The sequence below is a fragment of the Malus sylvestris genome, chromosome 5 (assembly GCF_916048215.2).
Source record: "Malus sylvestris chromosome 5, drMalSylv7.2, whole genome shotgun sequence".
In the NCBI taxonomy this organism is placed as follows: domain Eukaryota; kingdom Viridiplantae; phylum Streptophyta; class Magnoliopsida; order Rosales; family Rosaceae; genus Malus; species Malus sylvestris.
The window spans coordinates 47,097,707-47,121,045 of NC_062264.1; the positions used below are offsets into that span (position 1 = coordinate 47,097,707).

The 23,339-nt window shown below is 41.2% G+C and overlaps 1 protein-coding gene and 1 long non-coding RNA gene across 5 annotated transcripts; one reads left to right on the top strand and one right to left on the bottom strand.

Moving 5' to 3' along the window:
* Positions 1–76: 76 nt before the first annotated feature.
* LOC126623742 (uncharacterized) lies at positions 77–2,066 on the top strand. The gene is made up of 3 exons (XR_007623865.1): positions 77–188; positions 740–806; positions 1,631–2,066. It is a non-coding gene; the product is annotated as an uncharacterized LOC126623742 (long non-coding RNA).
* Positions 2,067–10,519: 8,453 nt separating this feature from the next.
* On the bottom strand, positions 10,520–22,933 carry LOC126623741 (sodium/hydrogen exchanger 6-like). Of its 4 annotated transcripts, XM_050292721.1 has the most exons (23): positions 22,637–22,933; positions 22,471–22,522; positions 22,269–22,328; positions 22,120–22,144; positions 21,958–22,006; positions 16,112–16,148; positions 15,893–16,004; positions 15,528–15,590; positions 15,391–15,410; positions 15,207–15,304; positions 14,619–14,647; positions 14,469–14,500; positions 14,325–14,372; positions 14,169–14,229; positions 13,987–14,084; positions 13,808–13,883; positions 13,691–13,710; positions 13,433–13,530; positions 13,245–13,354; positions 12,260–12,343; positions 11,075–11,172; positions 10,894–10,976; positions 10,520–10,788 (listed from the first exon to the last, which is right to left on the bottom strand). In XM_050292721.1, exons 1-23 carry the CDS (start codon positions 22,842–22,844, stop codon positions 10,730–10,732), a joined length of 1,620 nt encoding a protein of 539 aa, XP_050148678.1. In that variant the 5' UTR covers positions 22,845–22,933; the 3' UTR covers positions 10,520–10,729. The 4 variants fall into 4 exon arrangements, with proteins under 4 accessions (XP_050148678.1, XP_050148679.1, XP_050148681.1 ...); XM_050292722.1 differs by lacking the exons at positions 13,691–13,710; positions 13,808–13,883; XM_050292724.1 differs by lacking the exons at positions 15,893–16,004; positions 16,112–16,148; positions 21,958–22,006.
* Between the last annotated feature and the right edge of the window lie 406 nt (positions 22,934–23,339).

Sequence of the window (23,339 nt, forward strand, 5' to 3'; positions counted from 1 at the left end):
AATCCTAGTTTCAAAACACCCCGTGTAATGACACTGTTCACGAACTTAAAATTGGTTGTGTTTTAGGCTAAAGCAAGATCACCACGAGTCTTAGGAAGTCCTAAGGAGGCTCGGAGTGCCTCGTTTGAACAAAATGGACGTCGGGATCGTCGGGTTCGAGTTTGGCCGAAATTGAGGAATTTTGGAAGGTATGATCTAGTTGTTTTTAGGCCCTAAAACCCTTCCAACGTGATAGTACTTGTTAAATGCTTCATTTTGGTATAAAATGCGAAGAAATTGGTTGAAAAACGAAGGAGAATAGTAGATTTGAAATTTTTCCAGAAACCGGCGAACAGTCGCCGGCGACCGGTGACTCGCCGGAGAAGACAGGGAATCTTCCGTCAAGTTTGACGGAATATTCCGACGCCGTTAGTTAACTTTAACGGAAACCGTTAGTTTTTAACGGAATATACTAGGATTTGACGGAATATTCTCTAACGCCGTTCACTGTAGCCGTCAGTGTGCATGTCACGTGGCCGCGCGTGGGCCGCGCGTAGGTCCGTGCCACGTCAGGCGCGTGGGGGCACGTGAGGACTCCAAAAATTATTTTAAAAATTTGGGGATGATCCTGAGGTTGTGTAGGTCACTGTGGTATATTCATATACCCAATTTGAGCATCGTATGAAGAATTAATTACCTAGTTTGGTTTAGGTGCGTTAAATGTGCGTTAAATGATTGTTTTAAGTTATTTCACTTCTAGGTGGAACTTTTAACGAGGACGAGCACATCCAGGGGCGTCAAGGGGGTTACGACCCGGCGACATACCAGTGAGTGGGCATTTGTTTTTATATATACCTATATACTCGATTTCCCCAGAAATCAAATTTAAATGAAAAGTATATTGAAATGAAATGAAATATGATGTGATTGCCATGCATAGAATATTATGGATATTATGAACTGTCGTATGATGCATATATGTATGATGGTGCTGTGGAAGCACAGGTAAGTATTTAATTAATATTATGATGATGATGATGATATATTGAGCTCATATCCTGCACCATGGTTTAGTGCTTATAGTATTCACCGCATCGCACGCTCGCCTTGGATCCAAGTAGATGCTGGTCGTACAGTCCACGCGGAGTGGGTACGACGGGCCAGTCGTAGAGTGTTAGTGAGATTATGACTGGTGGGTGACCTTAGGTTATTGTATACAGATGATTGATGAGAGAAGCACTAGAGCGAATATTACCATGAGTCGTTCAAACTACATTAGGTAGTTCCGACTTATGTGCAGAAGGCCGGACAGGTCACGCGGAGTGACTCCGGCAGAGAGTGAGATTGATAGATGTTGAGCTCTAGGTTCAATCGTTCAGGGCTATTAGAGGGCCTACGATTGATTATTTCTTTTACCTGATTATATTATGTTAATGCATTCATACTAAACTGTTGAAATTGGCATGGTACATTCTTTATTGAATCTGTCATAAGATTGATGATTGAGACAGTTGAGATATATATGCTATATACTATTTTTCTGGGAAAGTATACAGGTTTTCCAAAAAGGGGTTATAATTGTGGATTTATGAAATGATTTGGAAAAGATTGATTTTCGCCCACTCACGTTTTCTGTTTTTCGCCCCTCCAGGTTCTAGTTGATAGTTGAGGCGTTGGTGGCCTACGAGGACTGCTTCGGCGTTCTGACAGACTAAATAAATGTAGGATTCACCCGAGGGTGTTGTAAAATAGTTATGTTCCTACTTGACTGCACCTAGATGCTTATGCTCTGTTTATGTGTGTTTAGTACACTTTTATGCACATAGAATGCTAGGTTGTAAATAACTGAAATTAGTGGTTTTCGTTGACTCGTATTTTATTATTAAATCGTTTCCGCTTGCGTTATGGTTACGTCACACTTACGTGACGGCCAGCACGTCCTAGTCTTCGGGTTAGGGTGTGTCAGTTTGGTATCAGAGCATAGGTTGCAGTCCTGTATAACTAATGAGTTCTTCTATTGATTTTGTTATGTTTTCTGTCAGAATTATGCCGCCTCGTAGAGATCCTCGCCGTGCTGCTGAGCCTAATTTCCCTGATATAACTCAGTTAGGGGCAGCAATGGCTCAAGCTTTTCAGGCTAATATCCGTCCTCCTCAGAGAACGCCCGTAGAGACGATGTATAATCTGAAATTGGAAACCTTTGAGGGAAATGAAGGTTATGAAGGGGCAGAAAAGTGGTTGGATCGAATTGAGCAGACCTTTCAAGTGATGCAAAGTCAGGGAAACCTGCCAGCTAATAGATGGGTGGAGACTACCACCTGGTTTTTGGGCCGTGAGCCAGCTGCGTGGTGGATAAATCAGTCGAGGCACATGGCACCTGAAAGGGCAGCCGAATGGGAGGTATTTAAGGAAAATTTTATGAAGAGATTTGTTCCTCCGGAATATATAGATCGCAAGAAACAGGAATTCACCAGTCTGAAGCAGAGAAATATGTCTGCACATGAGTACTACAGGAAGTTTACTGATTTATCCCGTTATGATTCTGATTTAGCGGGTAATCAAGCAGAAATGCTTCGTCGTTTCAAGCTAGGATCTAAGAAGAAGTACAGAACGTTTGCCAATGCACTTCCCTGTGCCGATTATCATGAGTATTTTGAGATTCTGGTCCGGATGGAAGACTCTGATAATCTTCCGGACAGTGAGGATGAAGAGGATAAGGGTAATGGTCAGAAGAAAAATGAGAAAGGTAAAGGTGTTTCCATTCCAGGACCTCGTCAGACGCAGAATTTCAAGAAAAGTGGAATGAGTTCGAGTTCTTCCAGTGGTGGATTTAGTGCCACAGGTCCGAGGAGAGGAGGTGGTAGATTTGGTAATGGACCTAGATTTTCTGGTCAGAGAGGCTTTAGTGGTGCTGGTAATTCGGGTCCTCCGTTATGTCGCCGTTGTAATTTCCGACATCATGGGGAATGTAGGAGAAGCAGTGGTGCATGCTTTACATGTGGTCAGACAGGACATAGAGCTATGTATTGTCCCCAGAATCAGCAGAGGCCCCAGCAGCCTGTTATGCCAACATCAGCACCGACTCAACAGAACTTTAATTCAGGCAGTTATGGCCAGGGTGGTCGTGGTGGTGCTTATCACTATCAGGGTGATGCTGCTCCTTATGCTCCGGGACAGTATCACTATTCCCAGGATCCTTATTTTCAGAGTGGATATTCTCAGGATCAAGGAGGTTATACTTCATATCCGTCTATACCAGCTAGCGGATCTCAGTGGTATCAGGGGGGTCAGCCCCAACAGAGCGGAGTTGCTGCTAGTAGTACAGGGTCGTTTAGGCCGCCTGCCCAGGCAGGTCAAGGACGTACTCATCAGGGACGAGGTAACCAGAGTGGCAGAGGTCGTGGAGGACGACAGCCAGCTCAGGGACGTGTTAACCACATCTCGCTGCAAGATGCTCAGAACCATCCAGACTTGATTATGGGTACGTTGAATATTCTTGGTCATTTTGCTAGAGTCTTGATTGATTGTGGTGCTACACACTCTGTGATTTCTCATACATTTGCTCAAATAACGCAACCTCATCCTTCACCTCTAGGGTTTGATTTAGAGTTTGCTATGCCTAGAGGGGATAAATGTTATGTTGATAGTTTTTACTCTGGGTGTCCAGTGATGGTAGATAATGTCATTATGCCTGCTAATCTTATCCCGTTAGACATCGTGGATTTTGATGTGATTTTAGGGGCGGATTGGTTGCATTATAATCGCGCCCATATAGATTGTTACGGGAAATCAGTTACTTTTCTTCGTCCTGGACTACCTGAGGTTACATTTGTGGGTGAAAGAAGTGGGGTGAGGCATGGTGTTATTTCAGCCATAAGGGCGAAGAAATTGTTATCCAAGGGTTGTCAGGGATACTTGGCACATGTGGTGTTAAATGATGTTGATTCCGGTAGTGTGGAGGAAGTCGGAGTAGTCAGACACTATCCTGATGTATTTCCAGATGATTTACCTGGGTTGCCTCCAGATAGAGATGTGGAATTTTCGATTGAATTGCTTCCAGGTACGAACCCTATCTCTTTGACTCCTTATAGAATGGCACCAGCGGAATTAAGAGAGTTGAAAATTCAATTGCAAGAGTTAATTGATAAAGGTTTCATTCAGCCTAGTTCTTCACCTTGGGGAGCTCCAGTGTTGTTTGTAAGAAAGAAAGATGGAACTTTGAGATTGTGCATTGATTACAGGCAATTGAATCGGGTGACGATTAAAAACCGTTATCCCTTGCCTCGTATAGATGATTTGTTTGATCAGCTCAAAGGTGCCTGTGTGTTTTCTAAGATCGATTTGAGGTCTGGGTATTATCAATTAAAGATTAAAGATGAGGATGTTCATAAAACAGCTTTCAGGACTCGTTATGGGCATTATGAGTTTTTGGTGATGCCATTTGGATTAACGAACGCTCCTGCAGCTTTCATGAGATTGATGAATGAAGTATTCCAGGAATATCTTGACAAGTTTGTTATTGTTTTTATTGATGATATCCTGGTATATTCTAAGTCGAAATCAGACCATATTCGACATCTTAACTTGGTGTTAAGGAAATTGAGGGAACACCGGTTATATGCCAAATTTAGTAAATGTCAATTTTGGCTGGATCAAGTGGCATTTTTGGGACATGTGGTATCAGCTCAAGGAATTCAAGTGGATCCTCAAAAGATAGCAGCAGTGGAAAATTGGGAACAACCTCGAACGGTCACTGAGGTGCGGAGTTTTCTTGGTTTAGCAGGTTATTATAGACGGTTTGTTCAAGACTTTTCTATGATTGCCTTGCCATTAACGAAGTTAACCAGGAAGGATGTTAAGTTTGAATGGGATGAAAGTTGTGAGCAAAGTTTCCAGCAGTTGAAGTATTGCCTTACTCATGCACCTGTGTTAGTACTTCCTGATGATAACGGTAACTTCGAGATCTACAGTGATGCTTCTTTGAATGGTTTGGGTTGTGTTTTGATGCAGCATAGTAGAGTGATTGCCTATGCTTCTAGGCAGTTGAAGACTCATGAAAGAAACTATCCGACTCACGATCTTGAGTTGGCAGCTATTGTGTTTGCTTTGAAGATTTGGAGACATTATCTCTATGGCGAGAAATGTAAGATCTTTACAGATCATAAAAGCCTTCAGTACCTTTTCACTCAGCATGATCTTAATCTTCGTCAGAGAAGATGGTTGGAATTGTTAAGTGATTATGATTGCACGATTGAGTACCATCCGGGTCGTGCAAATGTGGTAGCTGATGCTCTGAGTAGAAAACCTCAAGGGCGACTTAATGCTTTGTATGCCAGTCGTGTTTCTCTTCTGGCAGAGTTGAGATCTACTGGAGTAGAGTTAGAATTGGAAGAGCAAAGTGAAGCTTTTCTTGCCAGTTTTCAAGTCAAGCCAGTTTTAATTGATCGGGTGCTTGCAGCTCAATCGTGGGATGAAGAGATTCAAGAATTGATCAATTTAAGAAATGAAGGGAAGAAGAAAGATCTCAAGATCCGAGGATCAGATGGTATGCTTATGCAAGAGAACAGGATGTATGTGCCTAATAATGAGGAACTGAAGAAAGAAATCTTGGATGAAGCACATTGTTCGGCTTATGCTATGCACCCAGGAGGAACTAAAATGTATCATACCATTCGACCATTCTATTATTGGCCGGGTATGAAGAGGGAGATTGCGGAATATGTTAGTAGGTGTATTGTCTGCCAGCAGGTTAAGGCTGAAAGAAAGAAGCCGTTTGGGAGATTGCAACCACTTCCCGTTCCCCAGTGGAAATGGGAGAATATAACGATGGATTTTGTGTATAAGCTGCCACGTACACAAAATGGTTTTGATGGCATTTGGGTGGTTGTAGATCGACTTACCAAATCAGCACATTTTATTCCAGTAAGGGAGAAGTATTCTTTAAATAAGTTGGCTCAGTTATTCATATCGAAGGTTGTAAAGTATCATGGTGTCCCAGTGAATATTATTTCTGATCGAGATCCAAGATTTACTTCTAAGTTTTGGATAGCTTTTCAAGAAGCTTTGGGTACTAGATTGCTTTACAGTACAGCTTATCATCCACAGACAGATGGTCAGTCAGAGAGAACTATTCAGACACTCGAGGATATGTTGAGATCCTCTGTGATGCAATTTGGTGATTCTTGGCATGATCGTTTGGATTTGATGGAGTTTGCCTACAATAATAGTTTTCATTCGAGTATTGGAATGTCTCCATTTGAAGCACTTTATGGTAAAGCTTGTCGTACGCCATTATGTTGGTCAGAGGTCGGTGAAAGAATACTTGAAGGGCCAGAGATTGTGGATGAGACTACTCAGAATATTCAGATAATTAAATCTAACCTGAAAGTGGCCCAGGATAGACAAAAGAGCCTAGCGGATCGACATACCACGGACAGAATGTATAATGTGGGCGACTATGTTTTTCTGAAATTATCGCCTTGGAGAGGTGTGGTTCGCTTTGGGAAGAAAGGAAAGCTAAGTCCCAGGTACATTGGACCTTATGAGATCACTGAGAGGATTGGTGAAGTTGCTTACAGGTTGGAGCTACCTCCAGAGTTGTCTAAGGTACATAATGTGTTCCATGTCTCGATGCTTCGGCATTATGTGTCAGATCCTTCACATGTGATTCCTCCTCAACCATTGGAAATTAATCCGGATTTGACGTATGATGAGGAACCAGTGACTATACTGGATTGGAAAGATAAGACTTTGAGGAATAAGACCGTGAGCTTGGTAAAAGTATTGTGGAGAAACCATTCAGCTGAAGAAGCTACATGGGAAACAGAAGAACGAATGAGAGTTATGTATCCGAGGTTATTCTATGACTTTTGATGTTCTGGTTAGTGATTGGAATTTCGGGGACGAAATTCTATAAGGAGGGGAGATTGTCACAGCCCGTCCCAGAATTACTAAATACCGAGGACGTGAAATTACAAAAACGCCCTTAAACGGGATTAAGGTGCGTAAATTTGGTATTTGTTTTACACTAAGATCTTAAACTAGGGTTTAGATTTACATTTGTTTGGTCTAATAATTTTGTATTGGACTTAGGTGGGATCCCCACCTCCTGAAATCCTTCCCCAAAACCCGTAGGTTGTCTCTCTCCCTCTTTCTTCCTCATCTCTCCCTCAGAAACACTCTCTCTCTCTTACTCTCGAACTCTCTCAAGCTCTCGGACAAACACCAAGAACAACCACAAACGTGCACCAACGTCCAATCTAAGATCATCTTCGTGATCTTGGGAACTTCACGAGCACGGGGGTATAAGTTTCAGGTAAGTTTCATTTCTGAAATCCTAGTTTCAAAACACCCCGTGTAATGACACTGTTCACGAACTTAAAATTGGTTGTGTTTTAGGCTAAAGCAAGATCACCACGAGTCTTAGGAAGTCCTAAGGAGGCTCGGAGTGCCTCGTTTGAACAAAATGGACGTCGGGATCGTCGGGTTCGAGTTTGGCCGAAATTGAGGAATTTTGGAAGGTATGATCTAGTTGTTTTTAGGCCCTAAAACCCTTCCAACGTGATAGTACTTGTTAAATGCTTCATTTTGGTATAAAATGCGAAGAAATTGGTTGAAAAACGAAGGAGAATAGTAGATTTGAAATTTTTCCAGAAACCGGCGAACAGTCGCCGGCGACCGGTGACTCGCCGGAGAAGACAGGGAATCTTCCGTCAAGTTTGACGGAATATTCCGACGCCGTTAGTTAACTTTAACGGAAACCGTTAGTTTTTAACGGAATATACTAGGATTTGACGGAATATTCTCTAACGCCGTTCACTGTAGCCGTCAGTGTGCATGTCACGTGGCCGCGCGTGGGCCGCGCGTAGGTCCGTGCCACGTCAGGCGCGTGGGGGCGCGTGAGGACTCCAAAAATTATTTTAAAAATTTGGGGATGATCCTGAGGTTGTGTAGGTCACTGTGGTATATTCATATACCCAATTTGAGCATCGTATGAAGAATTAATTACCTAGTTTGGTTTAGGTGCGTTAAATGTGCGTTAAATGATTGTTTTAAGTTATTTCACTTCTAGGTGGAACTTTTAACGAGGACGAGCACATCCAGGGGCGTCAAGGGGGTTACGACCCGGCGACATACCAGTGAGTGGGCATTTGTTTTTATATATACCTATATACTCGATTTCCCCAGAAATCAAATTTAAATGAAAAGTATATTGAAATGAAATGAAATATGATGTGATTGCCATGCATAGAATATTATGGATATTATGAACTGTCGTATGATGCATATATGTATGATGGTGCTGTGGAAGCACAGGTAAGTATTTAATTAATATTATGATGATGATGATGATATATTGAGCTCATATCCTGCACCATGGTTTAGTGCTTATAGTATTCACCGCATCGCACGCTCGCCTTGGATCCAAGTAGATGCTGGTCGTACAGTCCACGCGGAGTGGGTACGACGGGCCAGTCGTAGAGTGTTAGTGAGATTATGACTGGTGGGTGACCTTAGGTTATTGTATACAGATGATTGATGAGAGAAGCACTAGAGCGAATATTACCATGAGTCGTTCAAACTACATTAGGTAGTTCCGACTTATGTGCAGAAGGCCGGACAGGTCACGCGGAGTGACTCCGGCAGAGAGTGAGATTGATAGATGTTGAGCTCTAGGTTCAATCGTTCAGGGCTATTAGAGGGCCTACGATTGATTATTTCTTTTACCTGATTATATTATGTTAATGCATTCATACTAAACTGTTGAAATTGGCATGGTACATTCTTTATTGAATCTGTCATAAGATTGATGATTGAGACAGTTGAGATATATATGCTATATACTATTTTTCTGGGAAAGTATACAGGTTTTCCAAAAAGGGGTTATAATTGTGGATTTATGAAATGATTTGGAAAAGATTGATTTTCGCCCACTCACGTTTTCTGTTTTTCGCCCCTCCAGGTTCTAGTTGATAGTTGAGGCGTTGGTGGCCTACGAGGACTGCTTCGGCGTTCTGACAGACTAAATAAATGTAGGATTCACCCGAGGGTGTTGTAAAATAGTTATGTTCCTACTTGACTGCACCTAGATGCTTATGCTCTGTTTATGTGTGTTTAGTACACTTTTATGCACATAGAATGCTAGGTTGTAAATAACTGAAATTAGTGGTTTTCGTTGACTCGTATTTTATTATTAAATCGTTTCCGCTTGCGTTATGGTTACGTCACACTTACGTGACGGCCAGCACGTCCTAGTCTTCGGGTTAGGGTGTGTCACTTAGCCTCATAATGAACTAGTAATAATAATGTGGTTCAAATTTATCTTTGGCGATAATAAAATCTAAGACCTCTCACTTGCAAGTGAAGATAAATAATACTAGACTGTAGTAGTAAGTGGATACAGCATTCTATTTACACGTAAAAAAAATATTACTACCGTTTTATTAAATAGAATTAATTGTAGTAATGGTCTTGAAATTTTATCCCTTTATTAATTTTAGTCCTTGAACTCTTATATTAGTTTCTATAACCCTCAAACTTAATAATATGTTGGAATCACATTTGTCATTTTCACTAACGTCGTATATTTTTTCATTAAATCGAGTGATATATTTAAGAACTTCATCCCACATCCCTAAAAATGAGAAAATAAGAAAGAAAAGAAAAACTTAAAAACAAAGTTTTTTTTATGAGAAAAATGAATACACATGAAATCGCGTTCCGTTTTTATTTCGTCTCTTTATATTTCAATTTCATTTTGTATTAAGTTTTAGTCATTATTTTATAGACTTTTATTTTACTTTTAGTTTCTTCTATTGTTTTTTCAAGTTTAAGGTTAAAGTTTCTAATATATTCTTAAATTTAATGAAGAAATAGATGAAGTTAGTAAAAAGGACCAATGGTGCAACACATTGTTAAATTTGAGAATTAAAGAAACTAATATGAGAGTTCATGATCTAAATTAAACTCAGAGTAAAATTCAAGGACTATTGCTACACTCAAGCCTACTAAACAAATTACAGTTTCTGTGTCATGCTACATGTCCATTGAAGTTTCTGTGCAAAGCCTAAAAGCGAGTTATTCCATTTGAGTTCATCCTCTATATATCTCATTGTCCAAAAACCCAAGGACCTAGAATCTGGACCATTCAAATTGAATCCTATAGTCCTTATTAATCTATTCCGCTAACTTATCTCACACAACAAAACAAGGACCTAGATCTCTCTCTTGAACGGTTCAAATTTCTTGATCTTTGAGCTCCGAACAGTGGGCTACAAAGAGGATCTCAATTTGTTCCATTTGTGTACGTCTTGGACATACGAGTAATGTGCCACAAAGACACTTACCCAAGAATGCAGCACTCATTCCTCTAACCACTCTTCTCACTATTTTAGCATCGCATAGTAAATGATATTCTGTTTTAGTAATTTAATTAATTAATCAAGGGTATTAACCTAATTATTTGTTGGAGCCCTCTCAGTAATGTATCACATGAATGAATCGATAATTTCTTAAGTTCTCACTCAAATAAAATCTCAAATGACAAAAAACAAACGATTTGGATCATGAGATTAGAAGGTGGATCTATCAATACATCAGGTGTAGGGGATCAATAACTACAAAAAAATGTTTACTAATATTGTTGGATTTGAGCCTTCATGATTCCATCTATGAAGCCATTTTGATGGCGCAAGTCTATATACAAAGTTGACTTCATCCTCTACCATATTTGTTTCTGAAAACTGAATCATCAAGACTGTTGGCCATGGCCATGGAAACCCCCTCTTGTAGAGCCAGGCATTGGCTCATCTGTTAGGAAAATGAAAACAAAAAAGGAAAACAAATTAAGATAGGGAAATTAAATACTCACTATTCATAAAGTGGAAACGGGGATTCATGTCATTTCTTTCTTACCAAGCTCATCCTCTTCATCACCATTCTGACTTGTAAAGAATGGCGTGAGGTAGTTTCGATCTAAAGCTGTGAATGACGCTGTGCTGCAAGAGAAAAGGGTGGAGGGCAAAACTGGATGCTTAGCAAATAAATAGATAATGAAAGCCAGGTTCCTCTATGAAGGTAGCAACCAAATGGTTACCTCTGATGGAATTCCTTCAGTTTCATCTTGATCCTGTTCCCCGATGATCCTTCGTCATTATAAGATGGTGCAATATAGCCATTGTTCCCTTCGAAACTCTGGGGAAATATATGTACACATATCCAAAATAGTCAGCTTTGATGAGTTGGTAAAATCAGTGATCATGAAAGTAGAATTGTTATCACAATTCACCATGTGACCCATCAATCTAAATAGGATATTAAATGAGCTGGACTCATTAAATGTTGCAAAAGATAATTGTGTAGAATAATAGAGGAGGGACGCTAAACATCTTTGCACATATTTGAAAGGAGATCTTGCACGTAACTTCAGAACATGTCCAAAAGTGCTGGTTTGGCTCCATTTTAACTTTTAAATTTCTGTCTGAGGTAGTCCCAATCAGTCCAATTCTCACCAGAAATCAATGACCATGTATATTAAATACTATATCTGTGTCCCACTCTCATCAAAACCCCTTCAACAGACCTACCTGTTGTTATTCCCAAGGGAGTTTCTAAAGCATAGATATGACAGGGCAGAAACAGAGAGATTCTCTTACAATCTAAAGCTTGCCCTCTATGTCAGGAAGGGGATGCAGGGTCTATTTAAAATTCTGTCAGCCATTAGCTAAACAGAGAACCAACTTCAATAAACCTCTGTCTGATTTTCTCACAGAAACTATGCTACTATATATGCAAGGCACTAGATAACTTGGTGTGAGAGTTGTGGGTTGTGGTTGTAGGTCATGTATCAGAGTCCTAATCTGTCAGCATGGTGTCTACTGTGCCCTGTGACAGGGAAAGGCAACAGCAGGAAAGTAAAGGACCTAAAAACCTTCGTACATATGTGAGATTAGAGACGATAAGCAATCGCTTCTTTGGGATCAAAAGAATGTCCCTACGTAAATAGTAGCCTTGGATGATCAGAATGACCCACATCAGTTCTTATCCTGTGGGGCTAAGGTTACATTACTATAACCAATGTCCAGAAACTTTTTAAGGGATTGTGAACCAAATCCCTACACAAATGCTCCTTCCTTTTCTGAAATAAATAAAGTAGATCCAAGTAGCAAATTTGGCCATCACAAATATGCATCGAACTCTTTTGTTATGGTTCCTAAAATACAAAGAACAAGTAATTATGCATAACATATTTTCGTTTTCTTTTTCTAGAGCTAGAACTTACTTCACCCAAAGTACCCTCAATGCCATCACCTACTACTTGTAAAGCTTCCAGCATGGTACCGGTTGAACCTCCAATTAATAACACCTAAAAAATGGGTCCGAAGGTTACAACTCAGTCAGAAGAACAATATCATATGCATCTCACAAAACAAATATACTTGAATAATATATATTTGTAGATGTTTCATTCATCCAAAAAGAATAAACATCGAATTGGTAATTCCTCGTTCCTGATATGCAAGGTGTCAAATTACCAAGTTTCTCTACGTGTCTGTCCAAGACAACAAATGAGGCTGCAATCAAATAATATGTATATGTTCAAAGCTAGTGCTGCTAGCATTGCCATTTAACATTTTTTTTTCAAACACATGGCTTTCCAATTTGTTCACAAGGCAGGTCTTCATAACAAATTTCAGTTAGTCAAAATAAAATTGTCTATTCCAGACAAGTCAGTAATTTTTTTGGCATAAGCAAAGGTATTGATGCAGAATAATTTTTTAGCAATTTTTTTTTAATTTAGTTTCCTATTTGATTTCTTAGTTTCCATTACTTATTATTGTCCAGTTTGTAGTAGGATTAATATTACATTTCTATTTCTAGTAAGGTTAGGATTACTTTCCTCTTTATAATATGTTCTTTGAAATTCGATAGAGTATAGTTGGTTGATTTAACGAAATTATCTCTCCTTGAATTATCTTTTGCCACTCTGTTTCTTTGATTACTTTCCTCTTTATAAAGAACAATAATATTGTTACCAGCTTTTTAATTTCGTAAAATAGTTATTGGTATCATTAGAAAAGTTCAAGGGCATGGGATGCAATATATTGACGAAGTGCTGAATTCAGATTCAATTCATGACTAGTATTTTAACAAAGGGCAAGATGATGTATTACTCTACAAATATCCATCACGTAAAATATGTCCTCAATATTCACCAGACATTTGGAAGAAGATTCTAAATTGATGACAAGGATCAGTTTGTGTACCGTCAGAACCACTATGGCAGTGGTTGCAGTGAATATAGTCTGGCCGTGTCCTTCTGGGAGATCATGAACTGATTGCAGAGCGAGGGCAAATGCCATGGCCCCTCGAAGTCCTACTCAATCCCATAATGCATTATGAATATCATAAGTGAATAAATTCAGAATGATCAGCAAGTTTATGCTCTTCTTACCACCGTACCAAAGTGCCTTCTGGTGTTTTAAAGGTATCTGTCTGTGTGCAGGTCGAACCAAGTTAACCAAATACACACAAGAAAAAACATTAGCTGCCCTGCACAAATCATTTGGCAAACTGATTTAAGAGTTTTCATACCAAAACACAGCGATTTATACAAAATGGAAAATGAAGCAACAGATGCATAGAAATTAAAAGACTACTAAAATAAGATTGTGACCAAAGTCTCATCACAGATAACATAAAGGAAGCATACCTTGCAACTACAATAAATATCTGAGGCAATCATGCACGAAGTTAAGGAACAATAGGAAGTTTCAGTTGCTAAAGTCTCACAGAACTTTTAACTTTAGACTACTAATTCAAAGGATACAATTGAAAAAAAAATGAACCCCACATGCGACCAGCTATGTTGTTCCATGGCAATATCAAAGCCCATGTATATAAACCTGAACATTAAGGTTTTTCATTTCAAAACAAGCGTGGGGTGTCATGTGTAAAGAACAGCTTAAATACTTGTTATGTAATAAAGACAATGAAGAGATCACTTACACAAATGTCTCCGCTAGTGATGATATCAAATGGAAAAAGGAAGAAGCAAATCTTTGAGAGTTTTCTGATAAATTTGAATACGTGTAATGCTTCATGACCTAAAACAGAACACCAGTTTGTCCATGACACAGCTTTACCGTAGGATATATTAAAAAGAAAAAAAATTCAGTTCTTCCACTTACCATTCCTGTGAACAATATTGATACAATACCAGACAGGCCAAGACCTTCCGCAAGCATGTAACTAGACAGAAGATAGTTCTACATCATTTTTCATATAAGGAGAAAACCTTGAAACTAATTTACATAATATGAAAAAGGGTCAAGAAGATCACTTACGAGAAATATGGAAAGAGGACAAAAAGACAGCACTCCAAGTTTTGTAGACTGAAAGGATAACAAGACAACTGTGTTATTTCTACCGTAGTTGTAACCATACAAAGGTTGGCAAAGAATGGTAGAAACTAGAAAAGCATCACTCACTTGTCAATATCCAACCCTGCATACTTAAAAAGGTTTTCACAATTAAGGTTTCACAATAAAATCTACCACCAGAAGCCTTTTTTATTTTATGGAATCAACAAAAGATTTTCAAAACATAATGGAAAATTATTACTTGATAAAAAAGGATATTAAAGCAGATGTAAACCCAACTCCAACACCTGTAAAGCAACACACAATGTATGTTAGTAGCTGAGAAAACAAAATGCAGCAGTAATTCAACATCTAGATAAATAAAGCATGTGCTGCTCTCGTAATTTCTGAGGGCAAAGAAAAAAAGGAGTCATTGCTGTTAAGTGACGATTATATAACTGAGACTCATAGGTTTACTTTACTAACGAGTTACAACAGAGCAGTTGCAGTACAGTATAAGAGGTTTAGTAGGATACCACAACAAATTATTTCCAGGAGATATGTAAAACCTGTTACATAACTCAAATATGGGTGTTGGCAAACTCTCTCTACCCTAACATCCCCCTACCCTTGCTATGACTTATCCTGCTTATACCCTATCACAACACTTGACATCACAGAACTTAACACTTCTAGACTGGAAAATCATGAATGTCTTTCCAAATATATCAAACACAGGTGATAAGATACATTTTCAGATGAAGCAAAAATATATTATTATTACTAGAACATTTGCTTTTGATACGTACAAAATCAAGTGCAAATCAAGTACTTCATTAGTTGACTGTAAGACAGATATATATTGACCTGCAGACAAGGAACCCACAAAGGTCTCAAGAAACCTGACAACAACCATGAAGAAGTTCTCTCCAGATGTTGCGTGACTTCTTACTAAGGACATTGTCCTGCATAGCAGAACACCAGTTTAATTAGAACTGAAATTCGCACAATATTCTAAAATATAGGTACAATAACAATTTACTCTACATACCTGTACAAGGAAATTGCCATCTGTTGATTGGCGGGCATACAATCCAACAATTTCATAACGTACACAAGGTCAATCTTTAGATAAAAGAAGTACACATCAAGAACATGGATCATAAACAAATAACAATAAAAACATACGGCATCATTCAAAACAGATTCTCCAAACACCAGAGCATACAGGTTCATATCTGTGCCAAGTTCCTGCAATAAAGGACCATCACAAAAAACTACATTAGTGCTGAAAAATTTAGATAACAATATGACTGATTGCAATTTGACAAGCTATATTGGTGTTTTATTTGTCGTTTTGGGTGGAGTGCGGGGGAAGGGGAGGATCCAGACATTTTTGGTTAAGGCATCTTCAATAATGTTTCCATGATATTTCTTGATCCTGGAAACGATTCAATAATGTTTCACTTTCATGTTTGGTTGTGTAACTTGAGTTCACCGAAGTAAACTCTACCATGGAATATTGTGAAAATTTAAATAGACCAGATAACCACCTGAAAGATGGACAAGACGGTGACTGGATCAGTTGCTGATATAAGTGCACCAAACATCAAGCACTCCACAAATGGAAGTCTGTAGGTGAGGTATATTAGACCACCAAGGTAACTGCAATAGGAAAAGGAACCGATTGATCTACCTTAGACGTATGGGGTAAAAAAAACTGTAATATTCTGAAAAGATTTTGTGAATGGAAAGTGGAAACAAAAACTTACACTAGAATACCAGTAACAACGGAAGCTATAAAGGTTCCTAGTGTCACGGGATGACTCTTTAAGCCTTCCGCCCGTGCGGCGCTTAGACTTGAATACCTCGATGAACAAGCTAAGTAAGCCTTCGAAGCCTCGCTTCCCCGGATCGAATCACAAAGAAAGCTAAGATAGCTTGGAGAATGCTAAAATCACTTAGAAGATGGGAGAAAGGAAGCTTTGTATTGAAACTTAGGAGAACTTTACAATTGCTTACAATTCTTGGATGGTTTGGCCAAATGGCCTTACCTCCTATTTATAGGCCTAAGTCACCTCCTCAATGGAGGGTTCTAGAATCCCCTACTTACATCCAAAAATATCTAGCATAGTTCTAGATACAACTTGCCTAATCTAGATTATTCTAGGTGAGGCTTAAATATGTACACTTGTGTGGAATGTTCCGGAATGCCCTAGATTATCTTGAATGCTCCGCCACGTTCTTGATTTCTCCGGGACGTTCCAGAAGCTTCCATGAAGACATGGCTTCATGGGCTTAGATATATTGATGTCTTGGGCATTTTCTTTGTTTTTAACACATGGCCCGTGACATCCTCCCCCACTTAAGCCGTCGACGTCCTCGTCGACTCTTGCCTCTCGAATGTCTGAATCAAGTCCTTATATTGCCATAAGGACGTCTCCTTCTCCCATGTTGCTTCGGAGTATGGTAGCCCCTTCCATTTGACAAAGTACTCCACATGCTTTGGTTGTCTTGGTCGCACCACGACACGCTTAGCTTCAATGCTCTCCACTTCTTTGTCAAATGCCTCCGTCATCAAAGGGGGTGCTCGATGAGACTCACCTCGACTTGGTTCCTCATTGTCTGCATGATAAGGCTTCAAGTTGCTTACATGGAACACCGGGTGAAACTTGAGGCGGGGTGGGAGTTCCACAACATACGCGGCTTTGCCAACCTTCTTGATGATAGGGAATGGTCCCTCATATTTCCGCAACAAGCTCTTGTGCAAGCCACGAGTACTCTTGTGCTGAGACGCATTGAGCTTCACAAAGACTTGGTCGCCAGTTTGGAACTCCACATTCCTTCGCTTGCGATCCGCCCATTTCTTCATCTTCTTTGAAGCCTTCTCCAAATGAGCTCGAGCAAGTTCATGGGCTAATTGCCACTCCTTAGCGGTTTTGAAAGCGGCTGGACTCTTCCCCGTGTAGCCAGTCACGACCGTGTTCGGGGTCAAGGGTTGTTGCCCTATAGCCAACTCGAACGGACTTTTCCCCGTCGACTCCGAACGTTGCAAGTTATAAGAGAATTGGGCAATATCAAGTAACTTAGCCCAATCTCGTTGATTGGCACTAACATAGTGCCGCAAATAAGTCTCCAACAATGCATTAACCCGCTCCGTTTGTCCATCAGTTTGGGGATGAAAAGCCGTGGAGAAGTCTAACTTTGAGCCAAGTAGCTTGAAGAGCTCCTTCCAAAATCTACCCGTGAAGCGAGCATCTCGATCACTGACTATGCTCCTCGGAACACCCCAATACTTCACCACGTGCTTTAGAAACAAGCGTGCAGCTACTTCGGCTGTGCACTCCACGGGTGCGGGTATGAAAGTGGCATACTTGGTGAATCTATCGACCACGACGAAGATAGATCCACATCCATCAGTCTTGGGCAAATGTGTGATGAAATCCATGGTCAAACACTCCCATGGTCTTAATGGGGTGGGAAGTGGTTCCAACAGTCCTCCCGGTTGCCTTTGTTCCACTTTGTCTTGTTGGCACACAAGACAAGTCTTCACGTATGAATCTACATCATCCCGCATTTGTGGCCAATAATAAGCATCGCTCACCAAAGCCAACGTGCGGTGAGTGCCAGGATGTCCTGCCCACATTGAGTCATGGCACTCCTTAAGGATTTCTTTCCTTAAGCTTCCCCACTTTGGGACATAGATCCGCTTGCCTTTGGTGTATAGCAAGCCGTCCTCAAGCCAAAACCTTCTTGTCTTCCCATCCTTGACAAACTCCACAATGTTCTTGGCTTGGACGTCATGTGATAAACCTTCTCGGACACGGCCCAAGAGGTGGCTTTGCGGCTTGAGTACCGTAGCCATTAACTCTACTCGTCTACTTAGAGCATCGGCCACCACGTTCTCCTTTCCTTGCTTGTACTCTAGCTTGTAATCAAACTCCGCTAAGAACTCTTGCCACCTTGCTTGCTTAGGTGTGAGCTTTTGTTGGGTTTGAAAGTAGCTAGTGGCAACGTTGTCCGTCTTGATGACGAATGGGGTACCAAGCAAGTAATGCCTCCAAACTCTAAGGCAATGGACGATGGCGGTCATCTCCTTTTCATGGGTCGTGTACCTATTCTCGGCATTGTTTAGCTTGCGACTTTCATAGGCTATTGGATGTCCCTCTTGCATCAACACTCCTCCTATGGCAAAGTCGGAAGCATCAGTGTGCAACTCGAATGGCTTACTAAGGTCGGGCAACCTTAGTACAGGCTCCTCCATTAGGGCCTTCTTCAACCTCTCAAAGGCCTCTTGACACCGGTCCGTCCATTCCCATGCCTTGTTCTTCTTAAGAAGGTCTGTTAAGGGTGCCGCTATGACTGAATACCCTTTTATGAATCTCCGATAGTAGTTGGCTAGCCCCAGAAAAGATCGTAGTGTTGGTACCTTGGTCGGCGGTTCCCACTCTTGAATGGCCTTGATCTTGCCCTTTTCCATCATAAGTTTCCCCTCCTTTATCTTGTGGCCAAGAAATTCTACTTCTTTTGTGGCAAAGGAGCATTTCTCCTTCTTGACATAGAGTTCATGCTCCCGAAGGGTCTTGAACACTATGCGTAAGTGCTTGACGTGCTCCTCCAATGTCTTGCTATAGACAACGATATCATCAATGTAAACCACGACAAACTTGTCAAGATAAGGATGGAATACCTTGTTCATCAATGTGCAGAATGTTGCGGGGGCATTGGTCAGACCAAATGGCATGACTTTATACTCGAACGATCCATATCTGGTCACCATCGCCGTCTTCGATTCGTCTCCAGGGGCTATCCTCACTTGGTAGTATCCCGATCGAAGATCTAACTTTGTGAAGTACCTTGCTCCACCAAGTTGATCGAATAAGTCGGCGATCAACGGAAGTGGGTACTTGTTCTTGATGGTAATCTTGTTCAATGCTCTATAGTCGATGCACAACCTTAGGCTACCTTCTTTCTTGCGTTGGAACAAGACGGGTGCACCATATGGGGACTTGGAGGGTTGGATGTAGCCAGCATCAAGTAGCTCGTTGAGTTGCTTCCTCAATTCCTCCAACTCGAGTGGCGACATCCTATAAGGTGATTTGGAGGGAGGCTTAGCACCAGGCTCCAACTCAATTGCATGGTCGACCTCTCTCCTTGGTGGCAACTTCTTTGGCAGTTCCTTAGGCATCACGTCCGCAAACTCCACAAGGACGTCTTCCACTTGTTTCGGCAAAGGCCCGTGCTTCTCCTCCCCTTCATTCAACATTAGGGTTGCAAGAAATGTGGCCTCGCCTTTCTTCCAAGACTTGGCAAATTGAATTGCCGACAAGTGCTGGGTACATTTCTTGGCTTGCCTTTCCAATGGCATCAGGCAAGGTTGTCTTCCGTCGGCCAGGATACAGAAAATATTGTAGAAGGGAATGGGAAAGGCTCGTACCTTGTCCATGAACTCTAACCCAATGACTACGCCATAGTCGTCCATCTTGACTACGGTGAAGTCGATCGTTCCCTTCCATGTGCCAATGTCTACGTGCACATTACGCACAACTCCAACAATGGAGGTGGCAGCGGAATTTACCGTCTTCACGCTACCAGGCTCCTTTGTGACTCGGAGGCCAAGCCTTGTGGCTTCCTCCGACGTCATGAAGTTGTGTGTTGCTCCCGTGTCCACCAACACACGCGTCGTCTTGTCACCAGTCTTGACGTCGACGAACAATGATCCTCCCCCAACTTGAGCCTTAGGTTGTGGGAGGGTTGTCTGGATGGCATTCAGTAGACGGATGCATCCCATACTTGCATCGTTACTCTCCCCGGCCTTGTCCTCCTTGAAAGCCATGGCCTTAAGGGCCTTCTTTTGTGGGCAATCTCGCATCATGTGAGGGCCGTCGCATAGGTAACAAGTGGGTTGCCAAGACTTACCCTTGCCTTTGTCATGCTTATCGGCTTTCTTCTCCTTCGGTTTGCTTGTCTCGGCCTTGTCCTTCGGCTTATGTTCTCCCCAACTTCTCTCATGGTTACCCTTCTTCCCCGTGGACTTGGAATCACCTTGGTGGCTTGATTTAAACTCAATCAAGGATTCGGCAGCGGCAATGGCATCAGACAATGTTTGCACGTGTCTCCTTTGTAGTTCGAGCTTTGCCCAATTTTGCAGTCCACTCATGAAGTACATGAGCTTGTCTTCCTCTAACATGTTGGGCACCTCGAATAACAAGCTCACGAAGGCGTTGACATAGTCTTTGACGCTCCCCGTTTGCTTGAGCCACCTTAGTTTCTCCTTGGCTTCGTACTTGGCATTTTGGGGATAGAAGTGCAACATAAGATCTTTCTTAAATTCATCCCAAGTAGTGAGGGAGAACGTACCTTGCTCAATCTCCATGCTTCGGCGACGCCACCACATAAGGGCATTGTCAGCTAAGAACATGGTTGCCGTTGAGATTTTGGACTCGTCATCTTCAAGCTTCAGGTACTTGCAGTATCGCTCCACGTTCCACACGAACGTGTCGAGCTCCTTTGCTTCCCTCTTCCCATTATAGGATTTGGGTTTAAAGGAGTCGATTACCTTGGAGTCTAACGCCTTGATTTCCCTCGGCCCTTGCACGAATTGCTTCACGACTGCTTCTTTACAAAACGCCACATCTCCCTTAAGTTCCCTTGTGTCCTTTATCTCTTCTTGAAGTGCCACAAACCTTGCCTCTATGTTGTCAAGGTGAACCTGGAATTCCCTCCGCATCTTGTCTGCCATGGTGTTGAGAGCGCCAAGGAGCTCATCTCGTAGCCCTTCCACCAAGCCACGCAGTTCATCCTTACCATTGTCCACCATGGTTTGGATTTCCTCCTTGTCGACAACGTCCTCATCAAGTCGAGTATCGAACTCGAGTATGGTTCGTTCCACCTTCTCGAGTCGCTCTTCCATGGTCTCCATCGATGCTTGCAAGTCCTTTAACTTTGGCTTGCTCTTGGCAACGTCTTGGACCTCGGCAGTACGCTCCCTTAGATCGGAGACTCCGGACACCATCTCTCCACTTGCCATATCCTACTTTCCTTCAAGTGATTCACGAGCTTGGCTCTGATACCAGCTGTCACGGGATGACTCTTTAAGCCTTCCGCCCGTGCGGCGCTTAGACTTGAATACCTCGATGAACAAGCTAAGTAAGCCTTCGAAGCCTCGCTTCCCCGGATCGAATCACAAAGAAAGCTAAGATAGCTTGGAGAATGCTAAAATCACTTAGAAGATGGGAGAAAGGAAGCTTTGTATTGAAACTTAGGAGAACTTTACAATTGCTTACAATTCTTGGATGGTTTGGCCAAATGGCCTTACCTCCTATTTATAGGCCTAAGTCACCTCCTCAATGGAGGGTTCTAGAATCCCCTACTTACATCCAAAAATATCTAGCATAGTTCTAGATACAACTTGCCTAATCTAGATTATTCTAGGTGAGGCTTAAATATGTACACTTGTGTGGAATGTTCCGGAATGCCCTAGATTATCTTGAATGCTCCGCCACGTTCTTGATTTCTCCGGGACGTTCCAGAAGCTTCCATGAAGACATGGCTTCATGGGCTTAGATATATTGATGTCTTGGGCATTTTCTTTGTTTTTAACACATGGCCCGTGACACTAGGATAGCAAAGGTGACAATGGCTCCAAAGTTGGAGAAGAAAGGCTTCTGCGAAGAAGGGGACAATAACAGTAAATAAGATTAAAAGGAGATGGGTTGCAAGGCAAAAGGCAAACACGCATGTTATCTCGGAGCTACAAATAATTATTCAGAAAACTTACAGGTGAGAGACTGAAGCCCGACTGAGTGAGCGCAAAAAGCGTCAAGGAAAACAGCATGTACTATGTAGTAGCCTATCAAGGTAAACTGAAGCAAGAAATGAAATACTTGAAGACAAAAAATAATAGAAACAGGGAAACAGTTTGGATATAATATGATAGGAGGTAAGAGGAATAGGAAGAAAAATTCCTCATGGAAGTTGAACCAGGCCCTGAAACAAAGAAGGAACAGAAAGGGGAAGAAATAATTGTTAATTAAATTGTTGAATTGAATTTGAATTGAATTCCCTCTTTGTATAATATTGGTATTGGTATTGGGCCCATTGGCAAGGCATATAGAAGGAGGGACCTGACCTGATGCTATTTTCCGTATTAGAAATGCTAGCAAGTCCACCTACAATTAAGCCTGAAAATAAAATAGTACAAAGGATGGGTCAGTCAAGGCCAAACCCTAATCGATCAATCGCAACGAGACGATGGAAAAATAGGGAAAAAAAAAGGACTAGGAGAAATACTATACCAATTAAAAGAGAAGCGCTGGCCTCAGGAAGATAGTAGAATTTGTGGCGGCGAAGGACATGGCCAAGGACGAAAGAGAGGACAAGCATCATGATCTGGAGAAGAATGCCAACCCCAGCGGCCTGCTGCTCCTTCCCTGGAGTGGTCCCATTGGCATCCGCCGGAGATATCTGGATCGCCATTAGTTGGTGTTCATCCTCCATCGCCATTAGCTGTCCTGCTGCTGCTCAACTTCTTCACGAAACACCCCTGTACGGCTGTGCCGTGAAACTCAGTAAACTCAAAATTTGGGCCCAACTAAAATATGATAAAGGTAAATTACAACGTCTTTAAAATATTTTAAAAATATTTTAATTTCATTCAATTACTTATTTTTCATTTCAAAGTCATACGTTAAAAAAAATGTTAAATAATAAACGAATAAAGAATAAAAAGTTTTATTAATTAATTTAGTACCCTTTAAATCTTTTTTATATATTTTAAATAAAATAATAAAATAATAATTAAATATTTTGGCCCATGTTACATGGGATAACAGCCACGTCAACAAAAATATGGTACCCAGGGTGGGCACTTGAAACCGAAAACCGAAACCGAAACACGAATCAAATCGAACCGCACCGAATGGTTCGGTTTTGCGGTTTTGAAATCGAACCACAAAGTAGGAAACAATTTGGTTTCAATTTTGGCTTTTGAAAACTACA

Excerpts from the sequence above, each read along its gene's own strand:
- LOC126623741 (XM_050292721.1), bottom strand. The coding sequence starts at position 22,844 with ATGGCGATGGAGGATGAACACCAACTAATGGCGATCCAGATATCTCCG. Across the intron at positions 14,373-14,468 it reads GCAGGGTTGGATATTGACAA|TCTACAAAACTTGGAGTGCT; the intron begins GTGAGTGATGCT and ends TTATCCTTTCAG. Across the intron at positions 13,531-13,690 it reads ATATTTATTGTAGTTGCAAG|GGCAGCTAATGTTTTTTCTT; the intron begins GTATGCTTCCTT and ends TGATTTGTGCAG.